Genomic DNA, 12,880 nt, shown 5'->3' with positions numbered 1-12,880 from the left:
TGCAGCTCGTACCACATGTGTTCGATAGGGTTTAGGTCTGGTGACCGGGCTGGCCATTCTGTGCGGACAGTGATACACTGTCCACCACCTGATTTGTTTCGTTGGGAAGCTGATCAAAAGGTCTCGCATCGATTCCATGCCCTGCTGATCACACATTGTCTGAGAACCGTGAACATCCGCGGTAGAATAGGTCTTCAGCAATCCATTCTTGCCGTAAAAGGCGACCATGCTTGTCTAAGCGGCGACTAACGGGGTCAGGTGGTCAGGCTCGCTGACTTGGTTGATGCATGTCATCGTTTCCAATTTGCGTGGATCGATGCTCATGATGCTCAGTCATATAGCTGGGATATTGCTGAGTGCGGCCTAAAACAACCAACCAACACATTGGCTGACACCAACGACGTTTGCAACGTGACTCTTGTGTTGACCGAGTTTCAAGCATGCATATCCATCTGCCAAATTCGGTCGTTAAATGATGGTACTTGTTGTTACACTGCCTGGCACTCGGCATTAAGGGGCTAAAACAAGGACTGGTCGGCTCGGAGTCAGTATACTCTGTCTGAGTGTGGTATTCTAAACTGCGTCAAGGTATCTCAGTGGGCTAGCACCATAAATCGTCATCAGTCCGGACCAGTACAAGCAGCCACACACACGTACGTGCATGCACGTCGCTATATATGTGCAATAATCTTAAAAGCTTGGACGCGACGTTCAACCCCATTTCAACTCACACACCTTGTGCACATCATACCCTTAATAACACGCCTCTATCCGTTCATCATGGAAATAAAGTCCTATAGGGGTTTCCAAATAAGTGTACCGGAGCATTTAAATCTTTATTTATTGGATGATATTCGTATATAATCAAAACTTGATCCTTAGAAACTTTGAGTAGTATATTAACTTTGTAATGGAATCTTAACATGGCACTTTTTCCATCGTTCATGAACGACATCTTTTTCATCTTCTTGGGGTCCACCAACCAAAATAAACTTACATCTCATCGGTGAACTATGGAAGATACCTGAACAGAACAAGACAACGAGATTTTGGGGTACACGTGTAGATGTATTTATTGAAACAAACGCAGGCACAAGTATCCCTTAACCCGGGCCTCTTGCTTAGGGGCGGAGGTTTTCCATATTCAAGTACACGCCATCTTTACTGCGCAGAATGAGCGAACTCTCTGGCTGCGCCGGTCTCCCAGGGGTGATGCTAAGCCGGAAGTGACGTAATATCATAGCTATCACGAGCTTGAATTGCAGCATGGCGAAGGACTTCCCCACACATCGCCTGGAAAAATATTGTAAAAATATTAATAACAGTAATAAACTAACCTGGTATATATACACATCAGCCTGGGAGCTTATAAATTCATTAAACCGCTACAAGTTTATGGTGCATGCGTGGCTCAGTCGTTTAAGGCGCCGCAATTCGCTGTGCAAACCTACGTCCCTCAGGTACGCCAGAAACCTATGATCGTGGGTTCGAATCCCGGTTCGCCCCGATTATGTTTCTGCTCGTGGGCTTCACCAATGTGGTAAACTTCGGGTTTTCCTCCAAGATTAAGCTGACACGCCGTGACATAACTTGAATACTATTCAAGCTGTGTTAAACCCAGCTCACTCACACACCACTACTGTGTTTACATATGCTAGGACCCGTGAAACGGGTTAGAATTGGTCCCCAGCATTTTGACAAAATCCCAAACTACCAAAAGGCACCAGTTCACCACTAGACGTATCAATGTGCCAAGTTTGGTTAAGATGTCTCTCATGGTTTGTTAGTTCTGCTCCGGAAACGAAACGTGACGGACCCCATTCCTATATCCCCTTCCACTTCGTGGCTTGCGAAGATGTAAATACGAAATAACAAAACAACTGGAAAAGTACTAGTCTGGATTTGCTAGTTTGATCTCAGTGCTCAATACAAAATGTACTTTACAGGAGGTAATTAGTAGGCACTTTCAACATTCAAAAATAAAACTAAGTACAAATTGACATGCCAGAAACAGGTATAGGCATTATGCAAATTAGCCTGGAAAAAAAGTTATCAAAACAACAATAAAAATAACAGCTATGTTTATGTACATAATAATAATGACATGTAAGTTGTTTGAGAAGGGAATATGTTGCTTTTACGTTCTGATATTTTGACGATGATTCACTATCCCACAATGCCACTCACAAACCACTGACAAATAACATGCACGTGAGTTTCAAGCACCTGTTTTCACATGTCGTCAAGGTGTCGTAGGTCATGGACATTCACCTTGATCTACTTACACCTGGTTATGCTCAGTTTCACAATAGTCTGTTTTGTTCATATTTTTACACACTTTTACGTGTAAAAAGACATAAAAACCTTTGATACGCTGTATTTGTGACATAGTTGTTTGAGTATTTATATATTATGTATATAAACTGCATTTATTTAAAATCTGAGATCGAAAAAACAGGGTTTTTTCATTTCCGTGAGTACTTTATTACCTGGGTCCCATGGAAAAGGTCAGGAAGAAGTCTGATGCCCCCATGTCCTCGTTTGAAGAACGGTAAGGATCAAACACCTGAAATAAGAATTTCACCTGCGGTTTAACAACTATCATCTGTGTACAGTGAAACCTCATTAATCCGGACGGTTCAGTTCTTAGTGAAATCGTCCGGATTAACATATGTTCGGATTAACGAACCACTGGTAATGACCTTGGAATATCTGCAGACGTTCCGAACGGTAACACTGTGGATAGCCGTGTATCCAGATTAACGAGGTTTCACTGAATAGATCAAAGTGTATAATGATACTGCCTATGTTTTTTTGACACTGTGAAAACATTATTGTCTGGAGCAGAAGCGTAAGCAATTCACATGAGGCATTAATAACTTATTAACATGATTGACGGGGGCACGGGTGTCCCAGTCATCTAAGGCGCCGCGTTTCGCTGTGCAGAGTTGCGTCCCTTGGACACGCCAGAAACCTATTATTGTGGGTTCGAATCCTGGTTCGCCCCAATTATGTTTCTACATTTGTCAGCACCGTACCCGTGCTCGTGGGTTTCACCGAAGTGGTAAACGTCTGAGACCTGCATCACTTCGGGCTTTCCTCCCACATTAAGCTGACACGCCACGATATAACTGGAATACTGTTAAAAGCGGCGTTAAACCCAACTCACTCACTCAACGGTGAATTATACCCAATCATGTGTTTTTTATACATATAATTACGTTTGTCTCAGTTTTCGAGTGAAGTACGAGTTTGCCTGGAGAAAGTCACATTACATTTCTGTGTCTTTCACCTTCCAGTACATTTCCGGTTTCGCTATAAATCCTGCAAAGAACAGGCAGGTTCCTAGGCAGAGGGGCAGTCGGGTAGCTTAATGGTTAAAGCGTTCGCTCTTCACGCCAAATACCCGGGTTCGATTCCCGACATGGGTACATTGTGTGAAGCCCTTTTTTGGTGTCCCCTGCCGTGATATTGCTGGAATATTGCTAAAAGCGGCGTAAAACCATATTCACTCACTCCTAGGCAGAATTTGAATTTAAAGTTTAGAAAAATAAAATCTCTAGATTTAGCCTCTAGGGTTCATTTTAAGTGCAGTTAAACATCAGACGTTCTTTAACAGGCTTCTTGTTGCGCATATAAACATAATCTCCTGTACACATTTTATCATTACATTAATAAAAATGTAAAATAAAACTTTTAATTATCAACATATTTTAAGTTAACTTTAGACTGTAGACCAGTTCTCTTGCTGTGCAGCGAGTGTCATGAAATAATCGCGTATTTATCTTAGATAAGTGCACTGTACGTTGGGCCCTTGCACAAATCAGTCCTTGTCACAACCCAACTATTCCCAAGCACTTGATTGGCTTATAATAAATTATGTACAGCCAGCCTTCTAGAAATTGTCAGCTCACGAAACTGCTCGAATGAGGTAGTCCCGGAGCTCTCTATACCGGGAGGCCGCGCTGATGTAGGAACTGGCGCGAGCATGCCACTAAATGAAAAGCTAGCTACATTCTAGCTATTTGGCGCCGCTGACAATCATCAGGAATAAATATATACTGCTAACATAACACAAACGGCTGCGTGAGTTGCAATTTAACATCGCATCGGCAACCAATTAGCGTAGTGGTAGTAGTAAAGATCCGGGATAGAATAGAAAAGTAGTAGTCGTAGTAGTTGTAGTAGTAGTAGTAGTAGTAGTAGTAGTAGTAGTAGTAGTAGTAGTAGTAGTAGTAGTAGTAGTAGTGGCAGTAATAATGATAAAAATAATTATACATTTATTTGTCTGATGATCCTCTTGTGAAGCATATCAAGACTCATGATGAAAACAAGGCATTCCACAGTTTTCTAAAACGAGCCATGGATGTGGGACATAATCTCAATGTTGGTGTTGATTTTGTTGATGGTTCTGTATTGTTTGACGGTACAGAAATGAGTGTCAACCAAGCGAAGTGCCATATCTAATCGGGGTTCGATCACCGGCCGCGCCATACCAAAAGACGTTTAAAGATGGTACCTGTTGTACCCTGTCTGGCGCTCGGTATAAATGGGCTAAAACAAGGACTCGTCTGCTCGGAGTCAGTATACTGTGTCTGAGTGGGGTATCCATGTTAAACTTTGGCATGGTGGGCGAGCACTATAAATCAGCATCAGTCCGGACTAGTACAAGCAGCCACACACACACACACACACACACACACACACACACACACACACACACACACAGAGAGAGAAACACACACACACACAGAAACATACACACACACAAACACTCACACACACATTCAAACACACACACAAACACACACATAAACACACACATACACACATACACACACACAAACACTCACACACACATAAACACACACAAACACACACACAAACATACACACACACAAACAAACACACGCGCACACGCATACACACACACACACACACACACACACACACACACATACACAAACACACAAACACAAACACACGCATGCATGCACGTCGCTATATAAGAGCAATAATCTTGGACGAGACGTTAAACCCCACTTCACCCCACCCATCTTGAGTGAGGTGTTAAAATGGAAAATCAAATACTAGAAGTATCACTTGGAGACCTATATTACTGCTTTTAGCTATTTGTTTTGTTGGGTTCAATGTAAAATTCCCACTTCTGAATGTACACCTTGTTCGGTGGCACTGTACCACAACGACTTTGATCATTGCACATGATACTGATAACTCGATTGTCTGGTCCAGACCAGATTGTCATCATGCCGCTGTCGTATGGCAGGAGTATTGGTGGGTCATGCATTAAGTTGGTTTGGTTGGTTGGTTTGTTGTTTAACGCCACCCTCAGCAATATTCAAGCTGAATGACGGCGGTCTGTAAATAATCGATCCTGGACCCGACAATCCAGTGATTAATATCATGAGCATCGATCCACGCATTTGGGATCGATCACATGTATCAACCAAGTCAGCGAGCCTGACCACTCGATCCCGATAGTCGCCTCTTACGACAAGCATAGTCGCCTTTTACGACAAGCATGGGTTGCTGAAGACCTATTCTACAGCGGATCTTCACGGGTAACAAACAGTTACTTTTTCATGAAGATGGTGTGAGTGGTGGTAGTTACCAGTAGAGCAGGACACGGTTACCCTTTTCGCAAACACCTGGTGCCATCAATGATTTTCACATTCGTGACCAATTCGTGTTGTTCCGGGACAAGCCAAATAGCGACTCGTGCCCAATATCATGGCCATTTTTGCGACCGGGTTCCGTCTCAGCGCAAACGGGCATACCTGAAACAATTGTCAACTCGTTGCGTAATGGTTCACATATATATCCCCATATATTATATTATATATTTCAGATGCAATTTAAAGCATATCTGGACATGCGGAATTATACAGTATGATTGAACACATTTAACTGTGTCTTGGGTATATTTTTAGATCAAAAAGTTATTTCTGAGGGATTCTTTGATGAAGAACTTGAAATCATACGCGCATTCTGATTGGTTTGTCGTATTTTCGGACATAACTTTCATCAATAGGGGGACGAGACTTCTTGCAGGTTACGGAAAGGGGCGAGTGGTGACGAATGTGATTTTCAGTGTTCGATTCTAAATATAATTTTCATCACTATTTTGTCTTTTACGCCCACTGCCATATGTGTAGGCAGTTGATCGAGACTATTACTGTCCGGCGTTGACTTCACATCAGCCTCCATTATATCCTATCAAGCCATCAGTTCATGACACGATATTTGTGAACTAGGACCAATGTGTTTTTGTAAAGGTTAGAAAAGGTTGGTAACTTGGCAGACAAAAACGTCTTGCGCAACCGGCCGGATGTAGTGTAAAGCGTATGTTCTGTCACGATATATGATGATAAACCTACAGAATTCTTTTTCAAATCATTAGAGGTATTTTATTTTCATATTTCATAGACCTTAATTTTTCATTTGAAAGCTCATGCTTCGGCGTTCATATTAAAATACATGTACATGTATAACAGTGTACCTAAGAATATATATATATATATATATATATATATATATATATATATATATATATATATATAGACTACTATTCCGGTGTGCGTTTTCAATATCAGATTCGGTGAAGGGGAGGTCACTCTCGTTGTGTGTTTTAAAATGGCACATACCATTTGTTTTCTGTTAATGTTGTTCTCCTCGGGTTTCCCTGCAATTCCTGGGGGCGCTGGCGGCCCAGTCGTCTAAGGTGCCGCGATTCGCTGTGCAGAGTTGCGTCCCTTGGACACGCCAGAAACCTATGATTGTGGTTCGAATCCCGGTTCGCCCCGATTATGTTTCTAGGTTTGTCAGCACCATCCCCGTGCTCGTGGGTTTCACCGAAGTGGTAAACGTCTGAGACCTGCATCGCTTCGGGCTTTCCTCCCACATTAAGCTGACACATCATCATATAACTGGAATACTTTTAAAAGCGGCGTTAAACCCAACTCACTCACTCACTCACTCACTCACCCACTCACTCACTCACTCACTGCAATTCCACGAAGCAGTACGTTCGGTTTGCGAGAGCACTGTTCTATCTTGTCCAAATCTTTCTCTTGACAACTTCTGGAATCTGTGTGTAAGATGGCGCTCTGATGGGGACAATCTATCTTCCATAGTGTCTACACGTTCAGTAAGAGCATTCATATTCAATCGCAGAATCTGTTGCTGATTTTTCCTTTTTTCAAGGGCCCACTGGCACAAAGCGATCTTAGCGCTTTGACTGTTGTAAGCCGAAGTTAAAGTATGGTAGTTACGATCATCCTAAGGCTAAGATCGCTTTGTGAAAGTGAGCATACATTATTTTGTATGACAAGAGGGATGACTTCAACTTTAAATGGTCAAATTTCCCTTCATGTCGAACACTATTCCAGCAGCTCCAGCCTTTGGCGTTTACATTTCATTCCTTTTGAGTAACAATCAAACATGCTTTTTCTTAGTTTTGAAAGAGCGTCATAAGATTCTTGCTCAGGAGTTGTTTCAAGGTGACTGCATTTAAGGCCTCAGTGAAGCTTTCAAAACGTGTTATGGTAAATACGTGAAGTACAATTCAAAATTTGATGTAACAGTGAAACAAATGCAAATTCCCTATTTTGACGTTACCATAGGTAGCCGGGTTTTCTCACGTAATTCCCTGGCCTTTACATGTGTTTATGACTAGTTTTTGAAGTTTTTTAATCAGATTCAGCTAAGCAGGTATTCTGAATTATACCATGACATTGAAGAATGCTTGATTCTGATTGGTTAAAAAGAGGTTTCCTTTTTTGCTACGGAAAACCCTTACAAAAACAGTAAGCCTTTTCACACAAAAAACGTGCGCATGAATACATCGATAGCCTACATATCAATTCATAAAAAATGGCTGCCGATTGATCACCACTTGGAATTGTAAAACGTATCGATATTTCCTCTATTACACGCTTGGTCTCTAACACAAGCCAGGTCTCTAATACATGCCAAGTCAATGGCTCTCGCGAAATAAATAGACGGCCTAGCGTCTAATAGAGGAAATACGGTAGTTTGATATCGGATGTTTTTAGCGACGCTATATTGTTCTAGGCCGTAATCCTGACTGCTTCGGTGATGAGATTACAAGACTCTACGAAGGCATATCTTTTTGCATACAAATGGCATGTTTATGAAACTGTCAGGGACATAATGGAAGCCAAAAGACTCGGAATAGGTAATTTTGATCGTCATTGAAACAACCGACAATGAAAGTAAAATATAACATTATGAAAATGTGTTGGAAGAATTTTCATTTATGACAACATGTTGTGTACAAACCTTTTTGTGTTTGATATCCATTGCCATCTGCGTCAACCACCACCGTAAGGATTTGGCAGGAGGGGATTTGAGAATCGTCCCCTCGAATGGCCACGAAAACAATATCCCGACATCACTGAAGTCACAGCTTGTCAAACTTGATGACATTCATTTCAGAACACGCACAATCAAGAAAATCATACACAAACCACTATTTCTGGGCCACAACAGTCGCATTGCTTTTACAAACATGCTTTGAATCCGTGAAATCTTGAAATTGACAGGTCAAATCATGCAGATTCCTCGTGTCAACTTAGCTGGCTCTTCTTCAGCCTACAAAGCGGCTGTTTAGTCATACTCAACGTTTATCTCCTAAATGTCATATGTTATTTGGTCACTATATAAAGGCTTAGTCTTGGAGATGGAAAGCTGCATCCGCGGATCGCACACTGAGTGAACAGTCAGTGGTAGAATTACCTACCCTTACACTAGTGACCTCCTTTTTGACAACGTTGAGACTCTATCATGGCCATATACGCATTCAATTATGTAGGAACAATATTTATTCTTCATCAATGAAATTACGAACATTGGAAACGTCACACAGAAGGGTGTAAGCAAGATCGATGATGCACTATATATATTTTTTACTTATATTTCGCACTTTATTGTGGAAGGCCTTTACCCAATCAGACACCCATGATATACTCACTGGGAGGAGTTGTCCCCTTGGCAATCTCCAATGTCAATTAGCTGATGCTGAAATATACAATCGCAGGAACTCCAGTGCAGATATCACTCACTAGGGTAGTAGTTAAACGAGTGAGTGAGTGAGTGAGTGAGTGGTTTTACACAGCTTTTAGCAATATTCCAGCAATATCACGGCGGGGGACACCAGAAATGGGCTTCACACATTGTAGCCATGTCGGGAATCGAACCCGGGCCTTGGGCGTGACGAGCGAGCGGTTTGACCACTAGGCTACCCCACCACCACAGAAGTTTCTTTGTTTGTTGTTTAACGCCGAACTTTTGCTATCACCACTGTATTTATGTATTTGATATTGACCACTACCATAATATTACTTATTGGTCGGACTATGGTAATATTGTACTACCACTCTTCTGTGTAGAAATGTTGTAATTGCTGTGCGGTAATTTGCATTGATGTGTGTGTATGTTGTTTAACGCCACACTCAGCACTATTCCAGCTCTGATACGTCGTTCTGAAAAATATTCGAGTCTGGACCAGAGAATCCAGTGATTGACATCATGAGCATCGATCCACGAAATTGGGATACGATGACATGCATCAACCAAGTCAGCGACCCTGACCACCCGATCCCGTTAGTCACCTCTTACGAGAAACATTGTCGCCTATTACGACAAGCATGGGTTGCTGAAGACCTATTCTATCTGAGATCTTCACGGGTAACAAAGAGTTACTTTTTGATGAAGACGGTTTGAGTGGTGGTAGTTACCGGTAGAGCAGGACACCATTACCCTTTTCGCAAACACCTGGTGTCATCAATGATTTCAGTGTTCCATTCTCAATATACGACATTCTCTCTTACGACAAAAATAGTCGCCTTTTATGGTAAGCATTGGTTGCTGAAGACCTATTCTAACCCGGATCTTCACGTGTCCGCCCCAGGAGTAAAACGAATGAATTTGAAGGTGCTGTTGATGTTCATGATGTAAACTCTAAAATCTTATTCATATTGTAAGTCAATAGTTACAAATATTGCTCAGAATGTTCATGACTTATTGCTACTGCTGCTAAGTCACCATTTGGTGTCATACAATAGCTTACCTACACGTGAGCCATAGCAACACTGGTTCGGCAAACAATGTACGATCAGCAGAGGAAAGTATCATCAGGCTAAAACTGTTTTCCATAGAAATAGAACTTAGGAAATATACAGCGATTACTTATTAAGTGAATCTTACATAAGATATTTCCTGAAACAAATATCATCTACGTAGATGGTCGGTATGTAAATAATCGAGTCTGGAGAAGAGAATCCAGTGATTGACATCATGAGCTTCGATCCGTGCAATTGGGATCGATGACATGCATCAACCGAGCCTGACCACCCTATCCCGTTAGTCACCTCTTAGGACGCCTTTTATAGCAAGCATGGGTTGCTGAAGACCTATTCTACCCGGATCGTCATCTGGAGATGAGCCTGATGTCTTTTATATATATTCTTCGGTACACTGTTATACATGTACATGTATTTTAATATGAACGCCGAAGCATGAGCTTTCAAATGAAAAATTAAGGTTAATGAAATATGAAAATAAAATACCTCTAATGATTTGAAAAAGAATTCTGTAGGTTTATCATCATATATCGTGACAGAACATTCGCTTTACACTACATCCGGCCGGTTGCGCAAGACGTTTTTTGTGAAATAGGTTACCAACCTTGTCTAACCTTTACAAAACACTGTTCACAAATATCGGGTCATGAACTTATGGCTTGTTAGGATATAATGGAGGCTGATGTGAAGTCAACGCTAGACAGTAATCAGTAGAGGAAAGTTTCATTAGGCTAAACCTGTTTTCCATAGAAATGTGACCGCCTCTGTGGTCTAGTGGTAGAGCGTCCGCCCGGAGAGCGGGGTTCGATCCCCGGCCGCGTCATACCAAAAGACGAAGTTTAAAGATGGTACTTGTTGTTACCCTGTCTGGAGCTCGGTATTTAGGGGCTAAAACAAGGACTAGTCGGCTCGGAGTCAGTATACTGTGTCTGAGTGGGGTATTCATGTTAAACTGCTGCATGGATCTCAGTGAGCTAGCACTATAAATCGGCATCAGTCCGGACTAGTACAAGCAGCCACACAAACACACACACGTACATGCATGTCACTATGTAAGTGCAATAATCTTGGACGCGACGTTAAACCCCATTTCACCTCACCTCCCTCATAGAAATGTGATGTGATGTTGTTTATTCCGTAATGAGGCCACCGGCCCATTATACAAGTATATACACACTCAGAGATGTATTTGACAGAGGGCTAAAATGTTTGCCTTAAAATATACAATAGTGGACAGTATTACTACTTAGGATAATTAATGACATCTTTAAAATAACTATTGCGTTTCTTAAGTGCTAAGAAAATATATTTCCCTAGACTGTTAAGTAAAGGCGGATTCGAGCTTGAGAACAGCATTTTAAGTTTTTGCTGGTTTGGATGGACACAATGATACTTTGGTTAAATGCTGTCTCTTAAATCTGCATTGAATGGAGATTGGAGGCAGAAATGGTATTCTGATTCTACTATTAATACTATGCAAAATGGACAAAATCTTAAATTTCTGTTAATATTGTACTGTCGACCTATTTCTACCATTGAAGTATGACTAGAGCATCTACATTTAGCTAAAGCTTGAAGGAAGGTCATATTGTGAATACAAAAAATATAATCTTCCTAACCATATTCTATTTTAACATGTCTGTAAAAGTCTAACTTTGGAGAAGATGTAATATTGTCATTCCATATCTGAACATCAATATCTTAACAGCGTTTTACAAATTGATCAGTAGATAAATCAACATAGCTAACTCCTTGATGGAAACCAAAACCATACTTATATAACAAGTTTTTAACTTCAAGAAATAGAAATAGAACTTAGGAAATATACAGCGATTACTTATTAAAAGTGAATCTGAAACAAATATCATATACGTAGATGGTCGGTCTGTAAATGATCGAGTCTGGACAAGACAATCCAGTGATTGACATCATCAGCATCGATCCGAGGAATTGGGATCGATGACATGCATCAACCGAGCCTGACCACCCTATCCCGTTTGTCGCCTCTCAGGTCAAGCATAGCCGCCTTTTACGGCAAGCATGGGTTGCTGAAGACCTATTCTACCCCGGATCTTCAGGGGTCTTCGGTACGTGGGAATTAGAGTTCAGTGTTGTTCTGAATTAGAAAAAGTGCAAACGTTACACGACAGTAACAAATAAATTACAACTGGTGCTTTTTAACTCGCTTTCCTTACAAAGTAGACAAAATTTTATGGATTAATTATGGACAATTTTACGGTATAAGGATCAAAACCGAAACGTCGCTTTTTACAGTATTAAAGAAGTTGTTATCCATAAAAGTGCGTCTACCTTGTCATCCGTCAACTACTAAGTAATGCCTATCAAACAATTCGCTTTCCTCACACTAGTGAGTGAGTGAGTTTGGTTTAACGCCGCTTTTAACAGTATTACAGTCATATCATGGTGTGTCAGCCTAATGTGGGAGGAAAGCCCGAAGTGATTCAGGTCTCAGACGTTTACCACTTCGGTGAAACCCACGAGCACGGGTATGGTGCTGACAAACCTAGAAACAAAATCGGGGCGAACCGGGATTCGAACACACAACCATAGGTTCCTGGCGTGCCCAGCGAATCGCCCCCCCCCCCCCCCCCCCCCCTTACTCTAGTATTTAAATCAGTACATAAAGGGGACTCGTTTATAAATCTACACGACCTATAAGATGTAACCTAATTTTTGCCCTTTAACACCATATGACATTTTGTGATTAGGTTTAATTTCTATTAAGTCCACGGGCG

At 41.4% G+C, this 12,880-nt stretch overlaps 1 protein-coding gene across 1 annotated transcript; it reads right to left on the bottom strand.

Annotated features, from left to right (window-relative positions):
* Window positions 1–1,092: 1,092 nt before the first annotated feature.
* Window positions 1,093–8,641, bottom strand: LOC124132446 (cytochrome P450 4X1-like). Its single transcript, XM_046496359.2, has 3 exons — window positions 8,323–8,641; window positions 2,490–2,566; window positions 1,093–1,293 (listed from the first exon to the last, which is right to left on the bottom strand). The coding sequence occupies exons 1-3, from the start codon at window positions 8,467–8,469 to the stop codon at window positions 1,122–1,124; spliced, it is 396 nt and encodes a 131-aa protein (XP_046352315.2). The 5' UTR covers window positions 8,470–8,641; the 3' UTR covers window positions 1,093–1,121.
* Between the last annotated feature and the right edge of the window lie 4,239 nt (window positions 8,642–12,880).

This window comes from Haliotis rufescens, unplaced genomic scaffold (genome assembly GCF_023055435.1).
Source record: "Haliotis rufescens isolate VD_foot unplaced genomic scaffold, xgHalRufe1.0.p SCAF_3, whole genome shotgun sequence".
Taxonomy (NCBI): domain Eukaryota; kingdom Metazoa; phylum Mollusca; class Gastropoda; order Lepetellida; family Haliotidae; genus Haliotis; species Haliotis rufescens.
Note: the sequence above shows the minus strand (reverse complement) of the source record. Positions and strands in the feature narration are given on the sequence as shown.

Excerpts from the sequence above, each read along its gene's own strand:
- LOC124132446 (XM_046496359.2), bottom strand. The coding sequence starts at position 8,469 with ATGTCATCAAGTTTGACAAGCTGTGACTTCAGTGATGTCGGGATATTG. Across the intron at positions 2,567-8,322 it reads TGGATATCAAACACAAAAAG|GTGTTTGATCCTTACCGTTC; the intron begins GTTTGTACACAA and ends TTCTTATTTCAG. Across the intron at positions 1,294-2,489 it reads ACCTTTTCCATGGGACCCAG|GCGATGTGTGGGGAAGTCCT; the intron begins GTAATAAAGTAC and ends ATATTTTTCCAG.